The sequence below is a fragment of the Diadema antillarum genome, unplaced genomic scaffold, assembly GCF_040938485.1.
Source record: "Diadema antillarum isolate AM-2024a unplaced genomic scaffold, OU_Dant_1.0 scf00000156, whole genome shotgun sequence".
Classification (NCBI taxonomy): Eukaryota; Metazoa; Echinodermata; class Echinoidea; order Diadematoida; family Diadematidae; genus Diadema; species Diadema antillarum.
The window spans coordinates 861,165-885,064 of NW_027271045.1; the positions used below are offsets into that span (position 1 = coordinate 861,165).

The following is a 23,900-nucleotide window of genomic DNA, read 5'->3' on the forward strand; positions in this document are numbered from 1 at the left end:
TTATTCTTTATCATCATAGTGAAAACAAAAGCAATATACCTATTATCAATATTTTGCTTCAGTAGGCGTTTTCACATCAGCCCGATGTTTCGAAATAGCACACTATTTTCTGACTTGGGAAATCAACCCGATCACGAAATAGCGTGCTATTTGATAATGTGAATACAAATTAGCGCGCTAATTGATCGAGAAAATTTCTTGAGTCCAACTCGGGAAATTTCCGAAATAGCAGGACAATTAATGCGAACTATCGGGCTATTTGAAAATGTTCGGGCTGATGTAAATAGGAAATGAAATAGCGCGCTAATTTGCGATTGCGAAAAATATTTCGAGCCTGGATTTTTATCGGGCTGATGTGAAAACACCTAATTTACCTCAACATAGCAGGGCTGCCAACTCTCACGCATTCAGCGTGAGACTCACGCATTTTGGTCCTTTCTCACTCTAAAACTTTATTTCATTTGCATGCATTTCTATTTTTGACTCCTAAATTATAGCATTGGCCTATGGGAGTCTCACTCTCAACTAGTTTCCAGTGTTGGCAGCCCTGCAAAGTTGCATGATTAAGTCTGTTCATTGATTGAAATACAATGTCCCATCTGTATTATTCTCTTTCCAATGTTATTGTTATTTATCATGATCATCACGCTGTGAAGGACTGTGCTGTCATGAAGTGACATCGCTGCGTGTATGCTATGGTGTCACCCTGTTTTAACTGTGCTTATGTGCTGTGTACCCACCTGAGCAAGCATCTCATCAGTAATTGTTCCATTCCAGTTTCTGTCTGTCTTGAGGTCGTCATCAAGGGTGAGTAGCTCCGGATGTTCCTGAATGAGTTTGAGGGCACCATGTAGATCATTGTTGGTTTGCTTAAGGGCAGAAGCTACAGTCTCCTTGGAAAATCCCATCTCTACCATCTGATCAAAAAGGTCTGTCTTTACCCTGAGGGTGTGAAGAGAAAGCAAATAAAAGTTAGTTAATATGGGTGTACACTCATGTACCCAGTAAGCACAAATCATATTGAAAGAGTACAAGGGTATGTTATCAAAAGATTGCATATGGCTTTGTTACTCTGTCCTTTGTACGAGACAGGGCTGATTTGGTTTGGTTTTCATCTTGGACTTGATAATCCAGTGGATGGTCCCATAGACCATGTGCATGACTTTGAAACGCTTTGAAATATAAGGCATTTTTGTTTTTGTGTTGATGCATGTTCTAAAAAGGTATTGAAGTAAATTAAGCATAATTGCCATCTAATTGACAACTTCGGGCATTTTTTTTTTAAATCAGCCCAATCATGTAATTAGCCTAATTTTGATGCAGGAAATCTGAAAACATGGACAATATGACATTCAAGGATTTTCTAATAAGACAATGAATGCATCAATTTGTGACACCAGTTTATATTTTTTAATATCTTTTTTTTAAATAGCATACTTAGCATATTTAGTGAATTTACATACAGTTCAGTAGATCAGGAATTTTAATTTACATTAACAAGGTGGCAGCCAAGCTTTAATTCAGTACCATCTAAAACACAAATCAAGCTTGAAAACCTTGGGCATTTGTCTTAATTACCCTAATTAGCACTGTCAGTTAATTAGTATGGTCAGCTAATTAGCATGATGTGTAATATGCTGCTAAATGTAACGCAAGAAGCCTGATAATGCAAGCTTTTATTTTTATTTTTATGACGAGGTATCCATTTATGACAGCAACTTTTATTTCATTAGTAAAACAATAGTCCTGAGAAGCGTGATAAGCATAATGAGCTTCTTCTGTCGAGTTGAGGTATTTGGGTACCTTTGGGTACCAGTATTTATCAAGAGAATTCCTCGTTTGTATAATTTATCACTTCATAATCTTATAGTGCTTATAGGCCTGTTCACATGCATAGGTAATAAATCAAAAAGTTACAACATTAAGGTAAATCTGTCTTCAAAAAATTACAGAATTCAATCTTTTTTTTTTCTGATTTAAATACCCAAAGTATCGTCTTATTCACCTCATGAAAAATGTTCAAATATGTCACTCATAGTCGTGCACAAGATTGTTGAATTTAAATTCCTGGAATGCAAAAGCTCCAACCCGGGTACGAACTCTTTTGCATGCCCTCCCCCCCCCCCCCCCCCCCAAAAAAAAAGTTTTTACTGAGAAGATGTTTTATGTTGATCAGGGGCGGATAAAGAGGGGGCGCACTGGGCGTGCGCCCCCCTCAGGATCCGCCACTGTTGATAATTGTTTGTTTGCACCATACACGTAATCGTACACCTCAGTCAGTCTCACTACAGGTGCGATCACACATCGCCGGTTTAGATGGCGGTTCATGGCGGTTCGGCAAATCGCCGTGCTCCGCCAAAGACCGTGTTCACACCATACACAAACCCTGGTCATCCGTCACTCATCCGCCATAAACCCCGAGAACCGCGGAGAACCGCGGAGAACCGACAGAATAATTAAACATGTTTGATTTTTCGTGGCGGTCTTGGCGGTTTGAAATGGACCGTGTTCAAAACGCCATCCACCGTGTAAAGAACGGCTCCTCCGTGTTTGCACCGCAAGATCCGTGATAATACCGTGTCAACACCGCCATAACTTTTCATGCAAAAACAAATGTAGAACTTAAAAGAGAATAATGCCTCCGGCGACACTTCGTGGCGGAGCGATAAAAAAGGGGGAAAAGGGCAGAGATGAACCCATAATACTAGATCGGGTAAATATTGCATTGAATGCTAAAGTTTCATTACTTTTTTTATTTTAACACATAGAGTAAAACAGAAAATTTAATATTCAAAAGGTTGGTAGGTTTGTTGAATAGTAGCCTACATCAGTTTAAAAGGCGTGTGCATAATTTTGTTTAAGCTTGATAGTTTAAAAGATAGCCAGCTATACGTGAACCTGTAAGTTATACACAGAAGACTTATGTAAATATGTTGGGTTCTGCTTTTGTGATTATGTACGCCTTTTTGTAAGAGTACATGTTGATGCAGACATGTTGAAACTTAAGAGAGTAGAGGGAAAAGCGATGTTGAAACTTGAAAAAAAAACACCATTATCATGTTACGTGAACCTGTAAATAAACAGGAAACTATGTAGATATACGATACTCTTCTTGAATGTCTTTTTATTGACTGTTGTTAGAGATATGTGAAAACTTAATTAAGAAAGGGAAAAAAGAGATGTTGAAACAAGCAAGTACTTCTACATCATTTGATATATACACTCAGCAAAAAAAGAAAGTACACATTTTTTCAAGTTTATATTTCTCATAGAATATTTGGCTGAAAGTTAATGGATTATATACCATTATGAAAGGTAATTGAATTGGCTGTAAACATGAAATGTCAATAAAAAGGTAAACTTTACGCATGAGTGAACACCTGTCTTTTTCTCTTCAAAGGCACAAAAGTAAAAATTAAAAAAATGAACATGTTGCCATTCACGCGTGCTCTTCATGCGTGCTCCTCCATGTAACAATAAGAACAAAAGACAAATTCAACACAATAAAAAACATGAATTAAGTTGCAAAAATAAAGCTATGACCTCTATGATATCTTTGAAGCCCAAAAGATCAATAGAGCCTAAAATGATAGAGGAAAATGAAGAATCTTCTGTCAAATCCAAGTTCAAATGAAATGAGAGAAGAAGCAATATAAACAAAAATGGTAGGAATTTGAACTGATTTCTCAAATTAAGAAAATTATAGATCTTTGGTTCTTGAATTTGTCTCATGAATTCTTAAATTACTTAATTAAATGAATGAAGTAAAGATATTATGTTTATTCAATTATCTTTGTGCCCTTACTCCCTATGTCATTTGAAATTTGAGTTGACAGAAAATTCTTATATTCTCCCTTCAGTTTCCCACTTTGATTTATTTGAGGTTATGAAGAGATAAAGAGAACAGAAACTTATTTCTGCTATTTCATTCATGTCTCTCATTGTGTTAAACTGGTCTTTTGTTATCATTATTATCTTGAAGGGCATTTCCAAATGAAAGACAACATGTCAAATTTTGCAATTTTTACTTTTGTGCCTTGGAGGACAAAAACCGAATGTGTTCACTCATGCGTAAATTTTCCATTTATGTTGACCTACTAGTGTAATAGCCAATTAAATTACCTTTAATATGGTATATAACACATTGATTCTCATTAAAATCTTCTATGAAATATATTAACTCGAAAAAGTGTTTACTTTCTTTTTTTGCCGAGTGTATAGACCTGTAAATGAACAGGAAATTTGTAAACTATATGTTGGATTCTGCTTTGACATGTATGTCTTTTAATAACAGTTAATACAGATATTTCAAAAGTTAAAAGAGAGAGAGAAAAAAAACATGTTAAAACTTGAAGACAATATTGCGTATTGCATCACTTATGTCAATCTGTAAATACACAGGGTGTTACAACGTTTCGCAATTTCTTTTGAAATTCTCTTTTTGTACCTAACAAAGCAATACCTCCTTGTTGTATAACCCACTGAAGACGAGTGAAAGGGCTCTGATTGCATTCAACTACAAGGGCTTGGTATGGACTCCTCCACCTTTCGGGGAGATCCGTGTTACCACCGCGCCAATCCGCGTTAGCGCCCTGTTCAAAACGTGTTGCGAACGTATAGTCACATCGCGTTTAAGTGCTTTCCGCCATCGTTGGGACACGGTTCACGGCGGTTTGAGAACCGCCATGAACCGCCATCTAAACCGGCGATGTGTGATCGCATGCAGCAGACGGAAAAGGAAATGATAATTAGGGATACGCTAGTACCATGCAGAGGCAAATCAGAGTTTTGTATTCAGAGATGTTGACTGAAGGGTTTACTTGAGGGAGTCGTCATGACACAAAAGGCAGTATTTTTGTTTTAATTTTCCATCCGAGAAGATGGCTGGATAGCCCATATTCAGTTGTACTCCATTGAAATGTGAGGGGGTACAACTTCACCGGATTATGCACCCTGCATGCTCTATGCGATGGATGAATGAAGCGGGATCTTGTACATGCATGACTTGTGACTCTGAGAAGCCGCGGTCATATAAACACACTGGTAAAAGATTGAGAAGTTTAACCGTTTTTGTGCTTTGAGTGTCAATTGACACAGAAAACTCTATAGCTTTGTACAAACTGTCCAAAGTCCCTGGCACAGAAAGGCTTAAAGTTGAGTTAAAGATCTAGCTCAAAGTTTTGCCATTGTGACAGCAAAATTCCCGCGAAATTTCCCGGGAAACTTCTAGCGAAACTTTCCACTCCAACTTGGAATATTTCTCCCTATACCCCCACCGACGTTTTCCATCTTTTGATATATGCTGTGACCGCTAGAAACTGAAACAACTTCACGATCTTTGTCACGTGACCAGTCCACCACCTGTGTGCGGACGGTGCATCCGAAGCGCACGGCTATAAGTCACACGTTGTTTAGTAATCAGCTCATGTAAACACCTGTACAAATTACATTCTTTTCTCTCAGTTGGTTAGGCCCCAGTCACATATAAACACGGATCCTCAAGGATCTACACGGTGATCTAGGGAGATCCGGGAGAGTTTCGATCTCGATGGAGTGTCTACGAGTGTTGATATGACTGTACACACGGTATCAACACGGCATCTACACGGATAATGCCGGAAGAGTGCGCGGCGTCTACACGGACAAACACGGCATCTATACACGCATCAACACGTAACATAAACATCAACATAAACATAAGGATTGAGAGAATGCAACAATATTAGTAGAACACATCAGTGAAAGTTTGAGGAAAATTGGACAATCGATGCAAAAGTTATGAATTTTTTTAATTTTTGTGTTGGAACCGCTGGATGAGGAGACTACTACAGCTTGTGAGTCATATGCGTACAACAGTATAAAGAAAATGTAAAGAAAATTCAACATATTTTCACTTTTTTCGCATAATAAAAGAGCACTTGACTTGACTCTTTCTAAAGGCAGGGGGAATAATATTACCCATAACATTTGTCGGTAACGAGTCGGGGGAATGAGTACTTTTTGCAAAAGATGAAATTTTGTGAAATTCTCTTTATATTTTCCTTATATTGTTGTACGCATGTGACATCTAAGTTATTCACACACTGCAGTAGTCTTCTCATCCAGCGGTTACTGCACAAAAACTTCAAAAATGTATAACTTTTGAACGGATTGTCCAATTTTCCTCAAACTTTCAATGATGTGTTCTACTAATATTGCTACATTCTCTCAATCCTTATGTTTATGAAGGTGAACTTGTCCTTTAACAGTATATCAAATATTGGATTGATTGCATTCGATGTTATACAGAGTCTATAGACTCTAAATATACTTTGTAAATATTGTGAATAATCATTATTGTTAATTACTTTCTCATGTAAACAGAATCGATATCCCCAATACTATTTAAGGTGACATGGGATTAATAAATTGCCATTGTCATTGTCATTGTCATTGTCAAAGATCGAAAAGTTTGGCTGCCAGTGTGACCGGACCACGAATAATAGCGAAGACTCGATCATAAATCTCCCCCTGCGAAAATTCATAGTTTCTGGCCCGATATCACTGGATATGGTACCTACAGAGTTACGTACACACCATACGTACAATGTACGCTTATAATTACCTCATTATGTTCTTTATGCTATTTGGACAATTGCATTACCTAAGAAGGAAAAAAATGGTACATAGTTTCTTACAAATTGATTCCTCCTCGACCCATGAAAACTCGATATTTCCGCAGACATCCTAGATTACGTCACATTTCTTTGCCGAAAACGACTGTTACCAACGTCTAAATGAAGTCTGACCTTCCTGAATCGATTGCGTGGGTACGCAGATTGGCGCAATTTGTCGTCGATCAAATTAGGGGACAAAAACTGCGTTGACATTGCATGCACGCGACTCGCGTACAGAGCACCCATTGCGTCACGTCACCGCCTTGTTATTAGTTCGCGTATCGTGTACCTGCAGACCGATCGAAACAGAGATAAGCGTCAACTTCGACTCTAGATCGATCATTTCAATCTCAAAATTTTGTCGATTTCCAGACTTTTGAGAGCTCAGAAAACTCAAAAATGCCTCGTAGGAGCAATCCTACTGCTGGCCAGAGCGGCAAAATACTCAGCCCACGGTCATCTGTTTGGCAATTCATGGAACTGAACCGAGAAACACGACGGGCCAAGTGTCAATTCTGCGACAAGATACTTGCATACACGGGGGGAACGACAAATTTGCGATACCATCTAACAGCCGCGCATTCGATGCAAGAATTTGAGGTAATGTACATCTGACAAGTAGGAATCGATTTGACAGGTTAAAATGTTTTTCTACACATCGACTACTATACGGTACAATTCCTATTAAATCCATGCAGATCGATTAAGGTATGAATCACACTGCCTGGGTGGGAAAATTAAAATTCTTAGTCAGTGTACGCTACTAACAAAGTTAGCTAGTACAGTATGTATGTGGAGACTTTCGTCTAAACTGCTAGTGTTTACCGACTCGAGGAACATGTGCTGGATCAGCTACAGTACAAATGGGACATATGCAGTACACGGATTCATAGCGTTACATACAACTACTAACGTTAGAGCCTCATAGATCTAACCCATGATACAGTACAGTTGTACAGTTGTAATTAAACTGTTCACTGTTCGTTAGTCTGGAGCCTTTGGCCAACGCAGTATACAAGTGCTTCGCACGGCGTCGTCGGGATTGTGGGGGGTCGGGATTGTGGGGGGTGGGGGTGGGGGGGGGTGGGGGTGGGGTGCGTTAAACCGTTGGTGCGAACGCACCCCCACTTCTTATTTATTTATTTATTGTTTTATTTTATTTATTTTTACTTGTCTATAGCTGATGAAACCCGGAAGTAGAACCAGAAAAAAAGTACCTTCCCCTCCCCTTGGAAAAAGCTGGTGATGCCCCTGTGTAAGCTACATAGAATGTTCTAATGGCCTTAAAAAAAAAAAAGGAAAAGAAAAAGGAAAGGAAAGAAGAAAATGGGAAATGAAGCTACTCTAGATAAGCACATGAAAAGAAGAATGATGTACAGATCAATCCTGTTAGTATAATGAATATAATGAAATTCCTGTTATAACAAAGTGAAAAATGGTCCCAAAATCTAGTTTGATAACTGTTGTTGTGTTCTAAATAAATTTTTATATAATGCAAGAAAATTGCCAGTCCTAGGACTCGCCATCAGTATAACGTTAGATAGCTGACCACAAATTTATATCACTACCAACAAGATAGGCCTTGTAAGCATTCAGTATAACTATGATATTGGGCCAAGACAATAAAAGAAGGTTATTCTATTTTATTTTCTATTTTATTATTATTATTTTTTTTTTTTTGGGGGGGGGGGAGGGCTTTAAAAAAAAATTTCATTGGTGTAAGCCTACATTTGGAGAAAATAGGACAAATGACATTTCTTGAAATTTATATGTCACTGTTAAATACTAGATCTAAAGTTTTTGAATAATGAAATACATCTTAGGGATTTATTTCTTTTTTTAACTTGGAATGTTCACTTGTACAAATGTTACGTATAGATCATTCTTCAAATGAGACAATGTCATCACTGTAAAACTCTTCAGATTTTTTTTTTTTTTTTTTTGGGGGGGGGGGAGGAGGGTACAAAGATATTATTACTGCATATTTGGTTGATAATTTGGCAATTACATGTACATCTGTACAACCAGAGCTACAACGCATTCTGCGTGAGACTCAAGCATTTTAGGGTCTGTCTCACGATCTCACGCATGGCACCCATTTTTCTCACGCATCTGGTGAAGTCTGCAATTTGGGCCAAAAATAAGGAGCATAGCTCAAAGGATTAAAGTGATAGTTGCAATTGAAGGTATATTTCCCTTTTACCTTTCAAAATTAGTAAAAAATAGTCACTAAAGTATGCACCAGATCTCATCATTAAGAGCTAATGATTTAAAAAAGCTCCCTACCATGGGAGGGGGACACCCTCCTCGTTCGCGTGCGCATGCGTGCGAGCGCCGAGACGCTGAGTCATAAAAATCTCACTCATAAAAGTTTTTTGAACTTGGCATCTCTGTACAACCCTTTTTACCTTAAAAATCAATTACATTACATGTATATTGTATCACAACATCCACACAGGGGTATCCACTCGACATGAAAAAATTTCCTTTCTTGAAAAGATAACTAGTAAGTACATCATGTCAAGTGGATCACTACAATATGTGGGTGCTGTGATAACATGGCTTTAGTAACTGTAAAGGTCTATTTGTACCACACATACATTAATGAATATGTATAATCTTTTCAAGAAAAGAAATTTATCAAAGATTCGTAGGAGCTATGTGTAGGGTAATAATACCTGCTGACTGGAATGGTGATTGTGATTTTTTTTTTTTAAACTGTGATACAATTTCTGTGTGAATCCAACAAGTCCTGAGGTACTTTGTGCAGAATCATTTCATCATTAAATCAGCAACTTTGAATTTTATCCTGATGTTATATTCGAGAGAGATTAGGTACATTTGTAGAACTGGTTGATCAACACTGCACACTGGCACTGGTCCCGATGGTCTGGGACCAGTAAAAATAGAAAAACCTACCCTACCTACTGACAAGGACAGGTGGAACCAATAGAAAAATGGGTTAGTGTGCTGCCCTGGGTTAATTCATTTCTTCTGCACAAAATTTTGGGAAAAACCCCCAATTTTAGAGATACATGTATTGTAACAGGGATTAACCCTATTCCCACTGGGGGCATTTTGCCCCCCCTCCCCCCCCCCCCCCCCCGTCGACGTTTAGCGTGATTATTTCGCAACGCGTAATGCTCTTGCTGTGACATTTTATGACTTTTTTCTTTCAAGTATGGTATCGCGCAAATTTTGAGACCAAATTTGTCGCTCCCAGGCATACCGTTTTGAAGCCATGCCCCTTTGAAAAAAGTTTGTCGACCCAAAAATTGCTCAAAAACATGATTTTGTGTACAAATCCAATGTAAATTGTGTTTTTGCAATTAATTCATACAAAAATAAATATTTATACTTTTAATGGCTGATAATGATTTATTTTAGCCTGATTACATGCTTAAAAAGGTTTCTGCGACAAATTTTGACAAAAAAACAACGAAAACAAAAAGTAAAAAAGAGAAATACATAAGAAATTCAGTAAACAATAAAATACATAAGAAGTAATTATGAAGCCGAATTTTTGCTTCAATATTATTGTTGAGGATATTGAAAAGAATATGTTCACCAAAAATTAGAAGTCTTGGAGCTTTATTTTTTTTATTTATAGGCAAATTTTTTTTGCATAAATTAGCATAGATTAATTAATATAGAATACATAAATTAAAATTTGAAAAATCGAACTATACAGTCTTGTAGATTACATTGGCCTCTACCTTAGTGCAAATTTTCGCGAGGATCGCGTGATCCACGACCGAGATCTGAAGGGGGGGGGGGGGGGGGGCCAAAAAGGCCCCCCCGTGGTGCGTTCAAGTCCCTCAAAAATACCCGGTGGGATTAGGTTTAATCTTCTCCAATGTATTGCCAATTTAGGGACAAGGAATATTTACTGGAGCAATTCAGAGAATTGGAAACTTCTGCTACTAAAACAAATCCCCAAATATGTGAATTGAGTGAACACAGCAATTATGGTCGAACACATTTTAGGGGGTTTGAGGAAATCTGACCATTCGCTCAACAAAACTTATGAATTTGTAAAATTTTTGTGCCACCATCGCTGGATGAGACGTGAAACAGTGTTTGATGTCACTGCGGAACAGCAGGTATACACCTGTATATAAAGAGACAACATATTTTAATTTTTTTAGTATTATTAATGAAAGAGAATGTTATACAGTTTGCCTTGCCTCTTTCAGAAAGGGAATATTATTACCCCGACATACAAGTCGTAGTTTGTTCTTTCCATTAAAAAAGAAGTTTTGTGGAATTCTCTTATATCGATTGTTGTTCTGCAATGACGTCACAGACTGTTGTAGTCTTCTCATCCAGTGATGGCGACACCAAAACTTTTAAAAATTCATTAACTTCAAAACAGATTGATTTCCCTCAAACTTCACTGGTGTGTTCTGCTATTAATTACTGCATTCACTCAATCCACATGAATGAAAAGGTAGGCCCTATCATTCTCCTTTGATGAGACTGCTTCCATTTTATTGATTGTGACTATTTCGGTTGTTTGTTCAATTTATTCAACTTGAATATTATGGATTAGCAATCAGGAATGTAATTCAATTTCAGTGTAAGCTATCCTATAAGTTTAAAATTCAACTTACACACACACATGAGGGTACACGTACACTGGGTGGCAGGTAGCACATTCATATCATTTGAATGTCAATATTGGGTTAGTACTGAATGTGCTATGTGGTACCAAGAGTATTATTTTTGTCTTTACAGTATAACCATTTGTTATAATGGTGCAATGTCCCTTTTTCTGCTTTTGAAAGACAAGCATACAAGTACAATGTGTGTACAACTTGTATATAAGATTGTAGACCTATGAAAATGACAAGGAATCTCTAAGTTAAACACTTAAACTCCGCATTCAAAGTCAAGTGGCATGAATTGCATCTTTGACCCTTATTGAAATTAAGTCTCAGACAAAAAAGAAAGAAAGAAAGTAAGAAAGACAGAAAGAAAGGTGTGTGCTAGGCCTAATTGCATCATGTCAAATGAATATCACCAAAGTCAAAGGTTTAACTCCCATGATGTTAGACAGTCTGTAATGAAATATAACCAGAAGCAAGGCATAATGTAACAGAGATCATTTAGGCTATTTCATACAATGCATTGTGTATGACCTGTTGAACTGCCAACACTAGTGTGATGATCTGGTAAACTTGCATGTGTAGTACCTAGCGTGTAAGTTGTTTGTCAAGCAGTTATTAACTTAATCCTGCATGTCATAGAACTCAGCAGAAAGTGAATTAATATTCTGAAAACCTGCAACCTTTTGTTAGAATAGACTTTGCGTAACTTATGATGAAATTGTTCATGAATTGTATTTGTGATATTTGCCATAACAGGTTGTTGGTCCTTCAGCTAAGGTATTCAAGCCAGGAAAGGTCAAGTCCATTCTTGGAAGCTCATTGCCAGCAGAACGGAAAAAACGTGGAAGGCCCAAAATCAAAGGAGTGAAGGAGGAAGAAGGCACAGATGGACCTTCGACATCAAATAACCCAACACTGTCTACTGCCAACAACACATCAACTGAGGTTGCCAACCCAGCAACACCGAGTGCTGTGCTGTCAACAAAGCACCAGCCATTGGGCCTTTCTGCATTCCGTATGCGGTTCAATATGAACAGAAACTTCACAGACAACCAGAATGCCATTGTGCATGAAAAACTTCTTCATATGCTTGTCCAGAGCCTGCAACCACTCAGTTTTGTTGAGTCAGAAGGGTTCCAAGGGTTAATGAAATTCTTAGAGCCAGTATACACTCTTCCAGACAAGAAACTGTTACAAGACATGCTGTTGAACATGTATGAAGCTGGCAAGGTAAGTAATTGAAGTGATACTCATCAGATTTAAGTGAGTGAAATGATTGATACTAAAACAGCATTTATTAATCTTGTGACAGTCTGTGGAGGTACTCAGAGGAGTCACAGGCAGACACACACACAGACAGACAGACAAACACATGTACACACAAAATCAACAACAAATAAGATCAGCTTGGCTGAGTCTTATCGACAAGTGTAATTGTGTATGCCATTTTTTTTTTGTCTCTTCATTTCCATTTCTAGCTAAAGTATGGTATACAACAAATACAATGCATCACTTATGGTCTGAAATTAAGCAATTAGTATTTAAGTCAATGTGAAATGTGAAATAAACAGGGAACTTAACACTTAAAACTTGGTATGAAATTTCAAACAATGGGAAAGCTGAAGTGAAGGTCTTCTTGTGTAAATCGAATTAACTTTGAACAGATGAAAATCATTACATGTATGCTGGGTATTGCAACTTTGAACAATACTGTTTGCAATAAGCATGTTGATATATCAACAGGTAAAAAGTTTTGCCATATGAAGGATTATACGTGTATATAAATCATGAATCTTCAAAATTCATAATTTTGTAAACATTTTTCTTGCACTATCGGGGCTTTATTAACCTGTCCTACATGACAGATCAGAAGAATGTACATATCAATGTACTAAATATGGCTGCTCAAAAAAAAACAAAAAACAAAAGAAAACAAACAAACAAAAACATGTATGAACAAAAAACAAATCCACACTCTTGTACAATTGTAGGTGTCTGATGCTCAATACAATGTACATAGTTTATGTGAGGCTCTTGGTAACAATATTCTACTGTTCACTAGTACATGTAATTGTGTTGTTTTGTTTGTTTTTTAGCACAATGTTTTAGCGACCTGTCTTTGTTTTGGAACAACTAGCATAATACTGTATGTAGCTGGCTGCTTTAATTGGTAGTGGTTATGTGTAGGCGGGCATGTGGGTGTGGAGCTGAACCCTACAACATACCATTAGCTGCAATGTGTTTTTATCTACTTTCTTAGTACAATTTTTAAATTGAAGCAAGGCTGTGCAGTATTATTTTTTTTCCTCTTGAAATTCCATTCTTACATATTTACATGTACATACTTTTGTAGAGGGTGCTGTTGTTTGCAATCACTTTTCATACTCCTTACAGGTGAAACTTATGAGCACTCTTGCAGAGGATGCTCCACACTACTCTGTGGTCTACGATTTGTGGAGGAACAATGATCAAGAATGCTACATGACAGTCATCATCCATTACCTGAATGACCAGTGGGAACGCAAGAGCTGGGTGCTTGGCACTGAGCAGTTAAGCCAACTCCGTGCCACAGGAAATGAAATTGGCAACTGCATCAGCAGCCTCCTGCTCATGTACAACCTGCCTCTGCAGGGGCTGGTGGGGACTGTGTACCGTCAAGGCATGCTCAAGTCTCAGATGGGACGAATCGGCACCCTGTTGGCATGTGAAAGCATGAGCTGTGCTGCTGAAAAGCTGGACATGTGTGTTCAGGCAGCATTTGCCATACCAGAGATCAGGGATGTGATTGATAAGGCAGGGAAGTTAGCCAACTACCTGATCCACGATGACGGGGCACGCCGCATCCTTCAGGAAATGAAGGAGGTGGATGGCTTTACTCACCAGGTGGAACTTGCGCAAGATCACAAGGGGTCATGGGTAGCCACTTGCAATATGCTGATGAAGGTTTGTTATTGTGCAATGACAAAGAATTCCAGTATCCAAACTTCAAAGTTTAACTCCAGTCAACAAACCAAGAACCATTTTTACCAGTGGGAGGAATTCTAACTGAAAAGAAGAATTTAAAGGATTTGTATAGCTTAGGCCTAGACCTAACTTTGGGTTTCTAACATTTTTTTTTTGTGAGATAATGAGAAACCTTTAATGAAATATGAAAGAATATGTAGTTCCATGAGCAATTTAACATTTACTTGATGAAAATTGGTTTTGAAATGGCTGAGATATCCAAAACAGAGTGATCCTAGTAAAAGGTGGGACCCACCTTTTATAATGAACGCTTTGTTTTACTTTGATTTTGGATGTGTTAGCCATTCCAAAACCAATTTTTGAAAGTTTGAATTCCTGTTAGAATGGTATGGTCTGTACTATAAACAAAAGTGGTTTCGTGATATCTCACAAAATATTAAAAGCCCAATTCTCATCTCCACCAATACTATACCATCCCTTTAAATACAAGTCTGTTAGGCTAGTACTTAGTTATTGAAAATATGCATGTTTATTTCAAGTTACATTTTGCCACAACTGCAATGGCTCAATTTCTGAGAACTCGATTCATTTTGATATTAGATTGAATCTTTTTAAAGGGTTTTTGGTAACAATCTCATTTGAATACATTTTGGAATGAGGAGCATAACATTAAAAGTAATGTGCTTGAAAAGTATCAGCAACTAGAAGTTAAAAAGAAAATTGATTAGACCATTGTGCATCCTGTTTTGCCAAACAATTTCTGTTGATTCTGCAGAAACCCCAAAAATATGTGGGCCAAACTGAACACTATACAAGTGTATAATTTCCACTCAGTTAACATGAAAATATTGCAAACACACTCATTAATGCCTATTCTCTAAGTGAATGCATGTTGTTGAATATGACATTGTAGGCCAGAAGTTAAAATCTATATTCTCTGGACATGTTACATAGTGTCGCTATAACATTTCTCTCTGTTGCAGTTGATAGCCCTCAAGGAAGAGATTGAAAAAGTCAGCGATCAAGACATCAAGAACAAACAACTGTACCTCAGTGAAGAGAAATGGGCTCTCATTGAGTTGTTGATGAATTCCCTCCAAATCCTGAAGGCAGCACTGACAGTTATGAGCGAGGACAAGACAGGCTCTGTGTCATGTCTTCTGCCTGTGGTCCACAGCATTCTCCAGCATTGCGAAGATTCCAGTCATGCCAAGAACTCACCCATGGACAACTTCCTGAAGACCATTGGCAAGGAAACCCGGGAAAAGTGGGATCTCACTGCCATTCTGCCTTCATCCATACCGATGCTTGCTGCTCTGCTTGATCCAAGATTCAAGAAACTAAAATTCATTGCTGAAGAGGACAAAGGAGATGTGTTTGATGCCCTCAAGGGAGTTCTTGGTACCATTAAAGTTGCAGGAACTGATGGCACAACCAACTCCAACTCTCAGGACCTATCCCCATTCCTGTGTCTGTTCGGAGGCACTGAGGAATACACCCAGGAGCGGCAGGACACTGACAGTGAGATTACCAACTACACCAACTTTCCTATGCTAAGACATGAGTGCTGTCCACTGGACTGGTGGCGGGTCAATCAAGGCCGGTTTCCAGAGTTGGCTAAGCTGGCCAGACAGTACCTGTCAGTACCAGCTATTGCACTGCCAGTGAAGGAAATCAAAGCTGGTGCTTGGCAGCTGGATATGAAAAGGGGTCTTCTTGAAGTAGAGGCTGCAGGACCCCTGATCTTCATGAATCATAACTGGGCATTGTACTGAACATTGCAGAATTGGCTCTGACATCTGAAACTCAGACCTTGGTCTTCTTAGCATGCAACAACAACTGATTTGAAATGTTTTGCATCATATCAGTTGTCAGGGCTGATCTTACACCAGAGGTTGACAGAGTTACAGTGATGTTATGTTACTCATCAAGACGTGGAAAATGAAGAAATACAAATGTTGGTGGAACAAAATGTTACATACATGCAACTTGGATCTTAAGTAATTGAACAGACACAAGGGAGGGAAATTTCTTTATGCAAATCATTTTAATTGCATGTGCATTGGTCTACAACATGATGAGATTGATGAAAAAAAGCAGAACAAGGTCATGATAAAATGACCAGAGTCATGTAAAAAAAAACCAACAACAACAATAATGTGTGTCGGCATCTAATAATGCATTGCAAATTTCTTTATTTTTAACAGCAAAATTCTTTTACCTTTTGTTGCATACAACATGAATGGTAACCATCCCAATACTTTTGAAAATAGAACTGTAAATCTGACAGTACAGTGAAACTAGAAACCACTTTTAACAAGCTGATGATATTAGTCCTATTTTCCTTTGAGTGTAAACCAACGGCAGAATGGTTTGGTTACAATGAGCTCAGTTATAATGAGATTCTAATTCTATCAAGGACATATTTGGTGCATTTTGATAAAGAAACACAGAGGCAGTCTGATCAGATACGAGGTTTCATATTTTGACTTGCTACTTTCAAACATGTGAAAAACGAAACATTTAAAACTGAATTCATGCTATCCATGTACTGTATACGCCATATATTTCGCGAGTCTAAATTTTTGCGAATCGGGACTTCCCAACAATTTCGCGAGTGGTTAAATTCGTAATCGTGGAGTCTTGTACTGAACGGAGAAATGTATATGCGTATGTCACATTCATATCATATTTTCACGTGTTTTTAACTCTTAATGTGCCATGGTGGAAACCACCTGTGTGCCACGTTATTCTGAGACACGAAGGTAGTCATGCTTTGAGAAAGAATTCTGTTTTTCCAATTTGTATAACTTCTACAAATTTCTGTTAAGATAGGCATAATAGTAGGCAAAGTTAAAGAGGAATGCCAAGCTTTGTTTCGATATGAATTGTATGACGACTCTATTTTCAATTTTTCTTTTAATGACCAGGTGCTACATTACTATAAAGGCATGACTTTTGCACATTAAACATTGACAGAAACTTAGAATGTACGAGCAAATCTAATTGGGAACATGGCTTGATAGTCGATCACCACATAGAATGCAAGCCGTATATGAGAGGAACAAAAGCACGAGAAACACTTTCATTGTGCCGCGGGATTAGCAGTAATTAGCGGTTTATCGATCGGTCTTGGCGGCTTTGTTTGTTGAGCAGAATATGCGAAGTTGGCACGCCGTCGACTGAGTCGGATGTGCGATGGCACATAAAGAGTTAATTTCGCGAATAGCAGGTGATTCGCGAAAATAAAAACCACGCAAAATATGTGCAATGTACAGATGTACATATAGTACATGTATGCATAGTGATCCCATGCCATCTCTCTATCTGAATTATCAGAAGCAGGAAGAGGAAAAAATATGCTAGGCTCAGACCCGCTGTTGTCCCTCTCTATCCCCATTATCAGTGATGAATAACCAATGACTGTGCTTTCAATGTTTTCTTATAAACCATGTGATAAGAAACACGAATGCCCTCCGGTGTACTTAAATCTTTGAACATAATCATTTGATTTCTTTTAGAGATACACTTCTATACTATTTGATATACTCATTGAAAAACTTTCCATCTAATGAAACTAGTGGCAAAAAATGGAAGAATATTTTTTTGGAATGCATGCAGCTGTTTTTCTGATTAGTAAACATTGATGTGTAGGCCTACATCATGTAAAAGATTAAAGCTAAAATAATTAATGAAATCAGTGTGATCCCACCAGGCAACAACAGCATAAAACAGTTGAATCATGATCCTGCCTGGCAACAACAACATAAGACAAGTTGAATAATGCATGTACTTGTGCCAATGTTCAGAAAAATAACAAATGCATCTAACAGTGTTTAGTAGATTTTCTTTTTATTTTGTTCATTATCATCGTATGCTGCATATCGCAAATGAATATTTTCATTCTCTCTGAATGGTCTAATATATGAGGTAGAGCTAGGCGTAAAAAGGATCATGAATTCTACCCTGTCTTGTAACTTTCTAGAACACATACAAAATGCGATGAGGTTTTCCAAAGAAAAATGAAGAATGCATTTTCAACCCCTCCTGGGTCATAAATCCTTAAAGATTGTAGCCAGAATAATTCATAAAATCATCGCAATCCTCCTGGGCACCAACAGTGTAATTTACCCAGCAAGTTGAATAACGCATGTTGCTCTACTCGTGCTGATGTTTAGAAAAGTAACAAATGCACTTAATACTGTACAATCTATGTTAATTATCATTTTACAATGTATTTCACAAATGAAAATTTGCATTCTTTCAGAATAGTTCAATACACAAAGAAAAGATAGATGTTGAAAGTGTCATGAATTCGACCCTGCTGTGTACTTTTTAGGAGCAAATGGACAACATATCCCCAAAAGATTGGGGAAGAAAAATAGAAAATGCATTTCAACCCCTTTCTTTTTTCTTTTCTTTGTTGTTTCAATTCACAACTAATGTGATTCCGTCTTAATGATGAGCCATATACTTGTGTAAATAAAATGCAAAGACTGTTCATAGCTTTGATTGATTGGTATATGACTCCATGTGTATGTTTTTCTTTGTTTTTACTGAGTATGGTTATTATGAGGAACCAATTATCACAAGGTACAATATCACTGATCCCACAGACCTTCAAGCAACACAGGTCCCACAGACCTTGTTAAAAGGAGTTTCACTGTAGATATATTGATATCCTTGGTATTTGTGAATTAGCAACTGTTGAAGTACATGAGTAGTGAAGTCATCAGGCCAAGTACATGTAATTGATTTTCAAGTACAATGTCTGTCATAAAATTTAACTTGCTACTCTCTGACATTGATCTACATTATTCAGATTTTGCTGGCAACTCATGGACATATACTAGTATATTGTGAGTAATCAGCAATACAATTGAAGGCATCAATTGGACTGCATTATGTATGTGTACATTACAATGTTATCTTCCTTTCCCCAAGCAAGGGCAGGATCCCAGTCCTTTGTACTGTACTTTAATGATGTATTCAGTGTTTTCTTATATACCCAGTACATACATGTACAATTCATTACAATCCAGTAGAGCACATACTGTAAAATTTTTTCACTGTAGTTAATATTCTGTTCCTGAGGCGTGGAACATGTCATAGTGCATGTGTTTATCCGCAAACATGTTTGTACCATATGTTTTGTGTTTCTGTTTTAACCATTGATGCTTCTTAAATATACAAGCAGCTAAAAAAACATTAATGCCATTTGAAAGTTGTCATGAACTACACATGTGACTATTACAAAAGGCAGCAAGATCGCCATAACCCTGTATGTGAAGTGTAATGTACATGCTGACAGTGATGGCTCTTCTAAGTATCATGTGCTTTTACACTTGTACTAAGTATCTGTCTGTAAGAAACAGTTTGATGATGGTATGTTTTGTGAAGTAATGGTTGTACTACAGTGCATACACTGTACAAGGTTTTCATATAATATTTTAACTAATGTTTTTTAGGAGCCAGATGTGAAGGAATAGTTCTCTTTTTTCATTGCACAGATTTGTTCTTGCATCATGTATCAGTGAAAAGAACATTCATGTTTTTTGTGAGTATCAATCTTTCTCTTTCTCTCTCTTTTGTTATGTTTTGTATGTTATGGTATTCAAAATTATCAGCAAAAAAACAAAATGTGAGGGCAGTAATACATGTAATTAATTTATGCTTTTATGATATGTTGATACATACTAGAAGGCAAGGGCAAGATCAAATTAGAAAAAAAACAAACTTATGTTACAGTCTGACAAACATTGGCATTTGAAAAAAAAATGCAGTGTACCAATGCAAGACTTGTTTGAACACAGTCATTACATTTCTTTGTCAAATCCTTGCTTCAAATTGATGGCCCTGACCTTCTTGGCACTTGATGATCACGCCATAATCTTTGGCAAAGTCGGTGACCAAACAAGTCTCTAAGTTGTGTACAAACGTGTACATGTATATTTTATATAAATATATATATATATGATAATAGTTATGTCACTATAGAAAAATGTGTTAAATGCTAATTCCATTTTATTAAAAATCAAAATTTCCGGAGGCCTCTCTGTCATGGATGAAAGTGATGAAGCAAATTCTGATTTTGAATAAAAGACAATTGGCATTTAATGCATTTTTCCATTGTGACATTACTACATGTATTACTACTACTGCCAATTCAAAGATCAAATGAAATGTGTATATATATACATACATACAATAACATATATATATATATATATATATATATATATATATATATATATGGCAGCAATAAAGTCACAATAGAGGAATGCATTAAATGCCAGTTGCCTTGATTTTATTTTCCGAATTTTTTGGGGCCTTCCCCTTCGTCAGGGATGACAGTGCATTCCTCTATTGTGACTTTATTACTGCTATTTCTAGTACTGCCAAAATGCGGAGCAACTATATATATATATATATATATATATATATGCACATATATATATATATATGCACATATATATATATGTACATATATATATATGTGTGTACATATACAGATATATATATATATATATTATATATATATATATATATATATATATATATATATGTACATATATATATATATATATATATATATATATATATATATATAGATTGATATATTTATATTGGTTATCCATTTTGGACTCCATAAACATTGGTCTCACAGATGACTTATAATGCAGTAATATTTCATGCATTTACTAAATTACACTCACTTCCAAGGAAAATGTACTGCATGGCAGTAGCAAAGCATTGCAATCATACAGATCTACGACCTTACAAGAAGGTTCATATAACTAGCTTTCATTGATGTATGCCTGTTAAGGTCAGTTTGAACGTACAGAAATGACAGGAATGACATGTGAAATCATGAAACATTAAATTTGACTATGAATACAGTATATAGTACTCTGCTTAATTGGGTACCGCTTAATCGGGCATTCCCAATTACAGTAGCCATGAAACACATGGGGACACAACAGAATTCATTGCAGCATTTGGCTGCATACCATGCATAGGAATTTAGTTACACGTACATGACACATACTTAGAAGCATGCATGTGACTCCATGAGGACTCAGGGCTGTATGCAGATTATTTACGGAGTTATGCTGCAGACACTAATGCTGTTGTGTGACTTTATATGAGCTGTGACTGTAGGTGACATATTGTGCTGTGAGTTTAATATAGAGAGGTTGTAATTAGTTTCTGGGGCATCTGGGATGTGAACCAATCAACATTCTTTCCGGTTAATTGGGTACTCCACTTAATTGGGTAAGAAATGCTCTGCAAGACACTACCCGATTAAGTGGAGAGTACTGTACATTTTCAAAACAAACTGAGATTTTGATACATGATCTAGGTCTCTTGCCTCAACTTCTGACACACACAAAAAAAAGGGGGGGGGGGGGGGAAAGGCCTTCAGCACAATTTCCTGTTGCCACTTCTGGATTTCTTCAGCTAACAAGCAAAAAATACTGTCGCCATTTTCTGCTTTTCATCAGCTGACAAGCAAAAAAAAAAAAAGACAAACAACCAACCAACCAACCAAACAAAAAACCAGCCTTCACTACAGTCTTCTGGCACAACTTCCAAGGGTAATTGGCTGCAAAAAAAAAAAAAAAAAAAAAAAAAAAAAAGCTTCCTTGGTAACCACATTTTTGTGGTACCACTTCCAGGGTAAAAAAGTGGGAGCCCAAACTGAATAGAGCCTATGTATTCCTATGCATGAAAAAAAGTATAAGAGGGGTTAGTCGTTTTGTTGTGTTTTCATGCCAAGCATACCCACCCCCTCAAAAGAAAAAAAAAAATAGGATTATGAAAAGTTGATTCATCCCTCAATATATTGTTTAAAATTCTTATAACTGAAAATAGTAAAGAAAAAATAGGATTACAAAAAATTGATTTATCCTTCATTATATTGTTTAAAATTCTCATAAATGAAAATTGCACATTCTTGAAATGAACATTTTAAATTTTCATAAATTGTATTGCAAACAAAAAACAAAACTGAAGCTATCACTCTCCCCCATGATAATTATACAGTTGTTGATCTCTAGGCTATAGTCAAATTCTATCAAGGGTATCTTGACTTACACATCCTCCATGGTGGAGACAACTTACCTGAGGTGTCTATTAGTGCATCTGCAGGAATTGATTTTACTTCATATTTGATGAATAATGCCTACACTTGTACAGAATAAAGAGACGTCAGGTGAGGAGACCTGAAACGTAGACCTATAGTCTAAATACATCTGTAGGAAAATGGATGTCGTTACAGAGGTCGAATGAGGATCAACCATGTTAAAATGACTGATCACTAGGGGGGCTCTGCTGGACCTTGTGCACTTAGCACATACTGTCGGCACTGTTTCAATAGTAGTTTCTCTTCTAGAAGTCCTTCATGGTTTTATTTGTACATGGAAAAGGGAAATCATGCTTGTTTCCCTGTATATCGGCAATAGAAGCTAGTCAGAACAAACAGAGCAGTGGAAGCTGCGTAGCAACAATTGACTGGGGTTCCCAAACAATTAGTATGTTGATAAAGAAATTTGACATTTGTTATTTCCATCCCAATATCAATGGTATCTTGATTATCAAAATCATGATTAGGATGGAATGTTTGTTGTCATCATGACTGGATATGAGCAAAGGTGTGTTAATTTTTTTTAAATCACAGTATTAGTAGTAAAGCTTTTTACAGCATTTGCATGTCAAAATTCAATTATATGAAGGAGAATCACATCCACATAAATGTTATACATGTATATTGCCATGAATGTATGCAATCTTAAAAGTATTCTTTGTATATTATGTAGAAAGGTGTTCTGCATAGTAAGTAGCTGAAAGCTATCAGATGTAAGCCATTTTCTGAAAGGCAGATGAAGTTAAGACACTTTGTCAGCTAGATACATTGTAAATATCATGCATTGGTATGATGTGTATACATCAATTATGTTTATTAACCCTTTGAGGACGGGGTGGTTTTGCTAAAACATGCACTTCCCGTACACACCTGCACGAGTATACTCGTAACTCATCTTCAACAGGTTAATTAATGCTAAGTCAGTGTAATCAGGTGAGTAGGCCTATACACATGATTTCTATGCCAATGCCCATGTGCTATATGTAGTACTGACAGCATTTATCCAGGAATTCCGTAAAGGGGAGGTGCCTTCACAAAATTAAGGGGGGAGGGGATGCATACACCCCCAATTTTCTTCTTTTTATTTCTTTTGTTTTAACAAAAAATAAAGAGGGGTGCACACCCCGTGCACCCCCCTCTGGATCCGCCACTGTTTATACAAGGAATTCATTTGTATAGTGCGTCCCTTGTTAAAGTAAATCACAATAATGATGTTACGACATGACATGACACAACACAACACAATATGATACAACAGAATTAACACTGGACTGAATTACACTTCACTCACTGCATCCCATTTCACTTTGGATACACATCAGTGTATATGTTTGATTGTGCTTCTTGGATGGAATGTTTCAATAAATCCAGCATTAAACCTGAACAGGCTGGAGTTATAGCAGCAAACAACAAGTTGGACAGTGTGTTTATTGTAATGTCTCAATGATTGATCATGTTTCAATGTCCAATACAAGAATGCATTTGCAATTACGATACCCCTTCTCGTAGTTATGCAGTGAAGCT

The 23,900-nt window shown here is 37.0% G+C and overlaps 2 protein-coding genes across 2 annotated transcripts in view; one reads left to right on the forward strand and one right to left on the reverse strand.

Annotated features, from left to right (window-relative positions):
- The window catches only part of LOC139722042 (NEDD8 ultimate buster 1-like), a 68,189-nt gene that overhangs the window by 3,644 nt on the left and 40,645 nt on the right, over positions 1–23,900 (reverse strand). The window contains exon 11 of the mRNA XM_071633364.1: positions 741–942. Coding sequence (XP_071489465.1) covers positions 741–942 — 202 coding nt within the window. The remainder of the gene's footprint in view (positions 1–740; positions 943–23,900) is intronic.
- Positions 12,267–16,005, forward strand: LOC139722040 (E3 SUMO-protein ligase ZBED1-like). The gene is made up of 3 exons (XM_071633361.1): positions 12,267–12,496; positions 13,661–14,209; positions 15,214–16,005. The coding sequence occupies exons 1-3, from the start codon at positions 12,284–12,286 to the stop codon at positions 16,003–16,005; spliced, it is 1,554 nt and encodes a 517-aa protein (XP_071489462.1). The 5' UTR covers positions 12,267–12,283.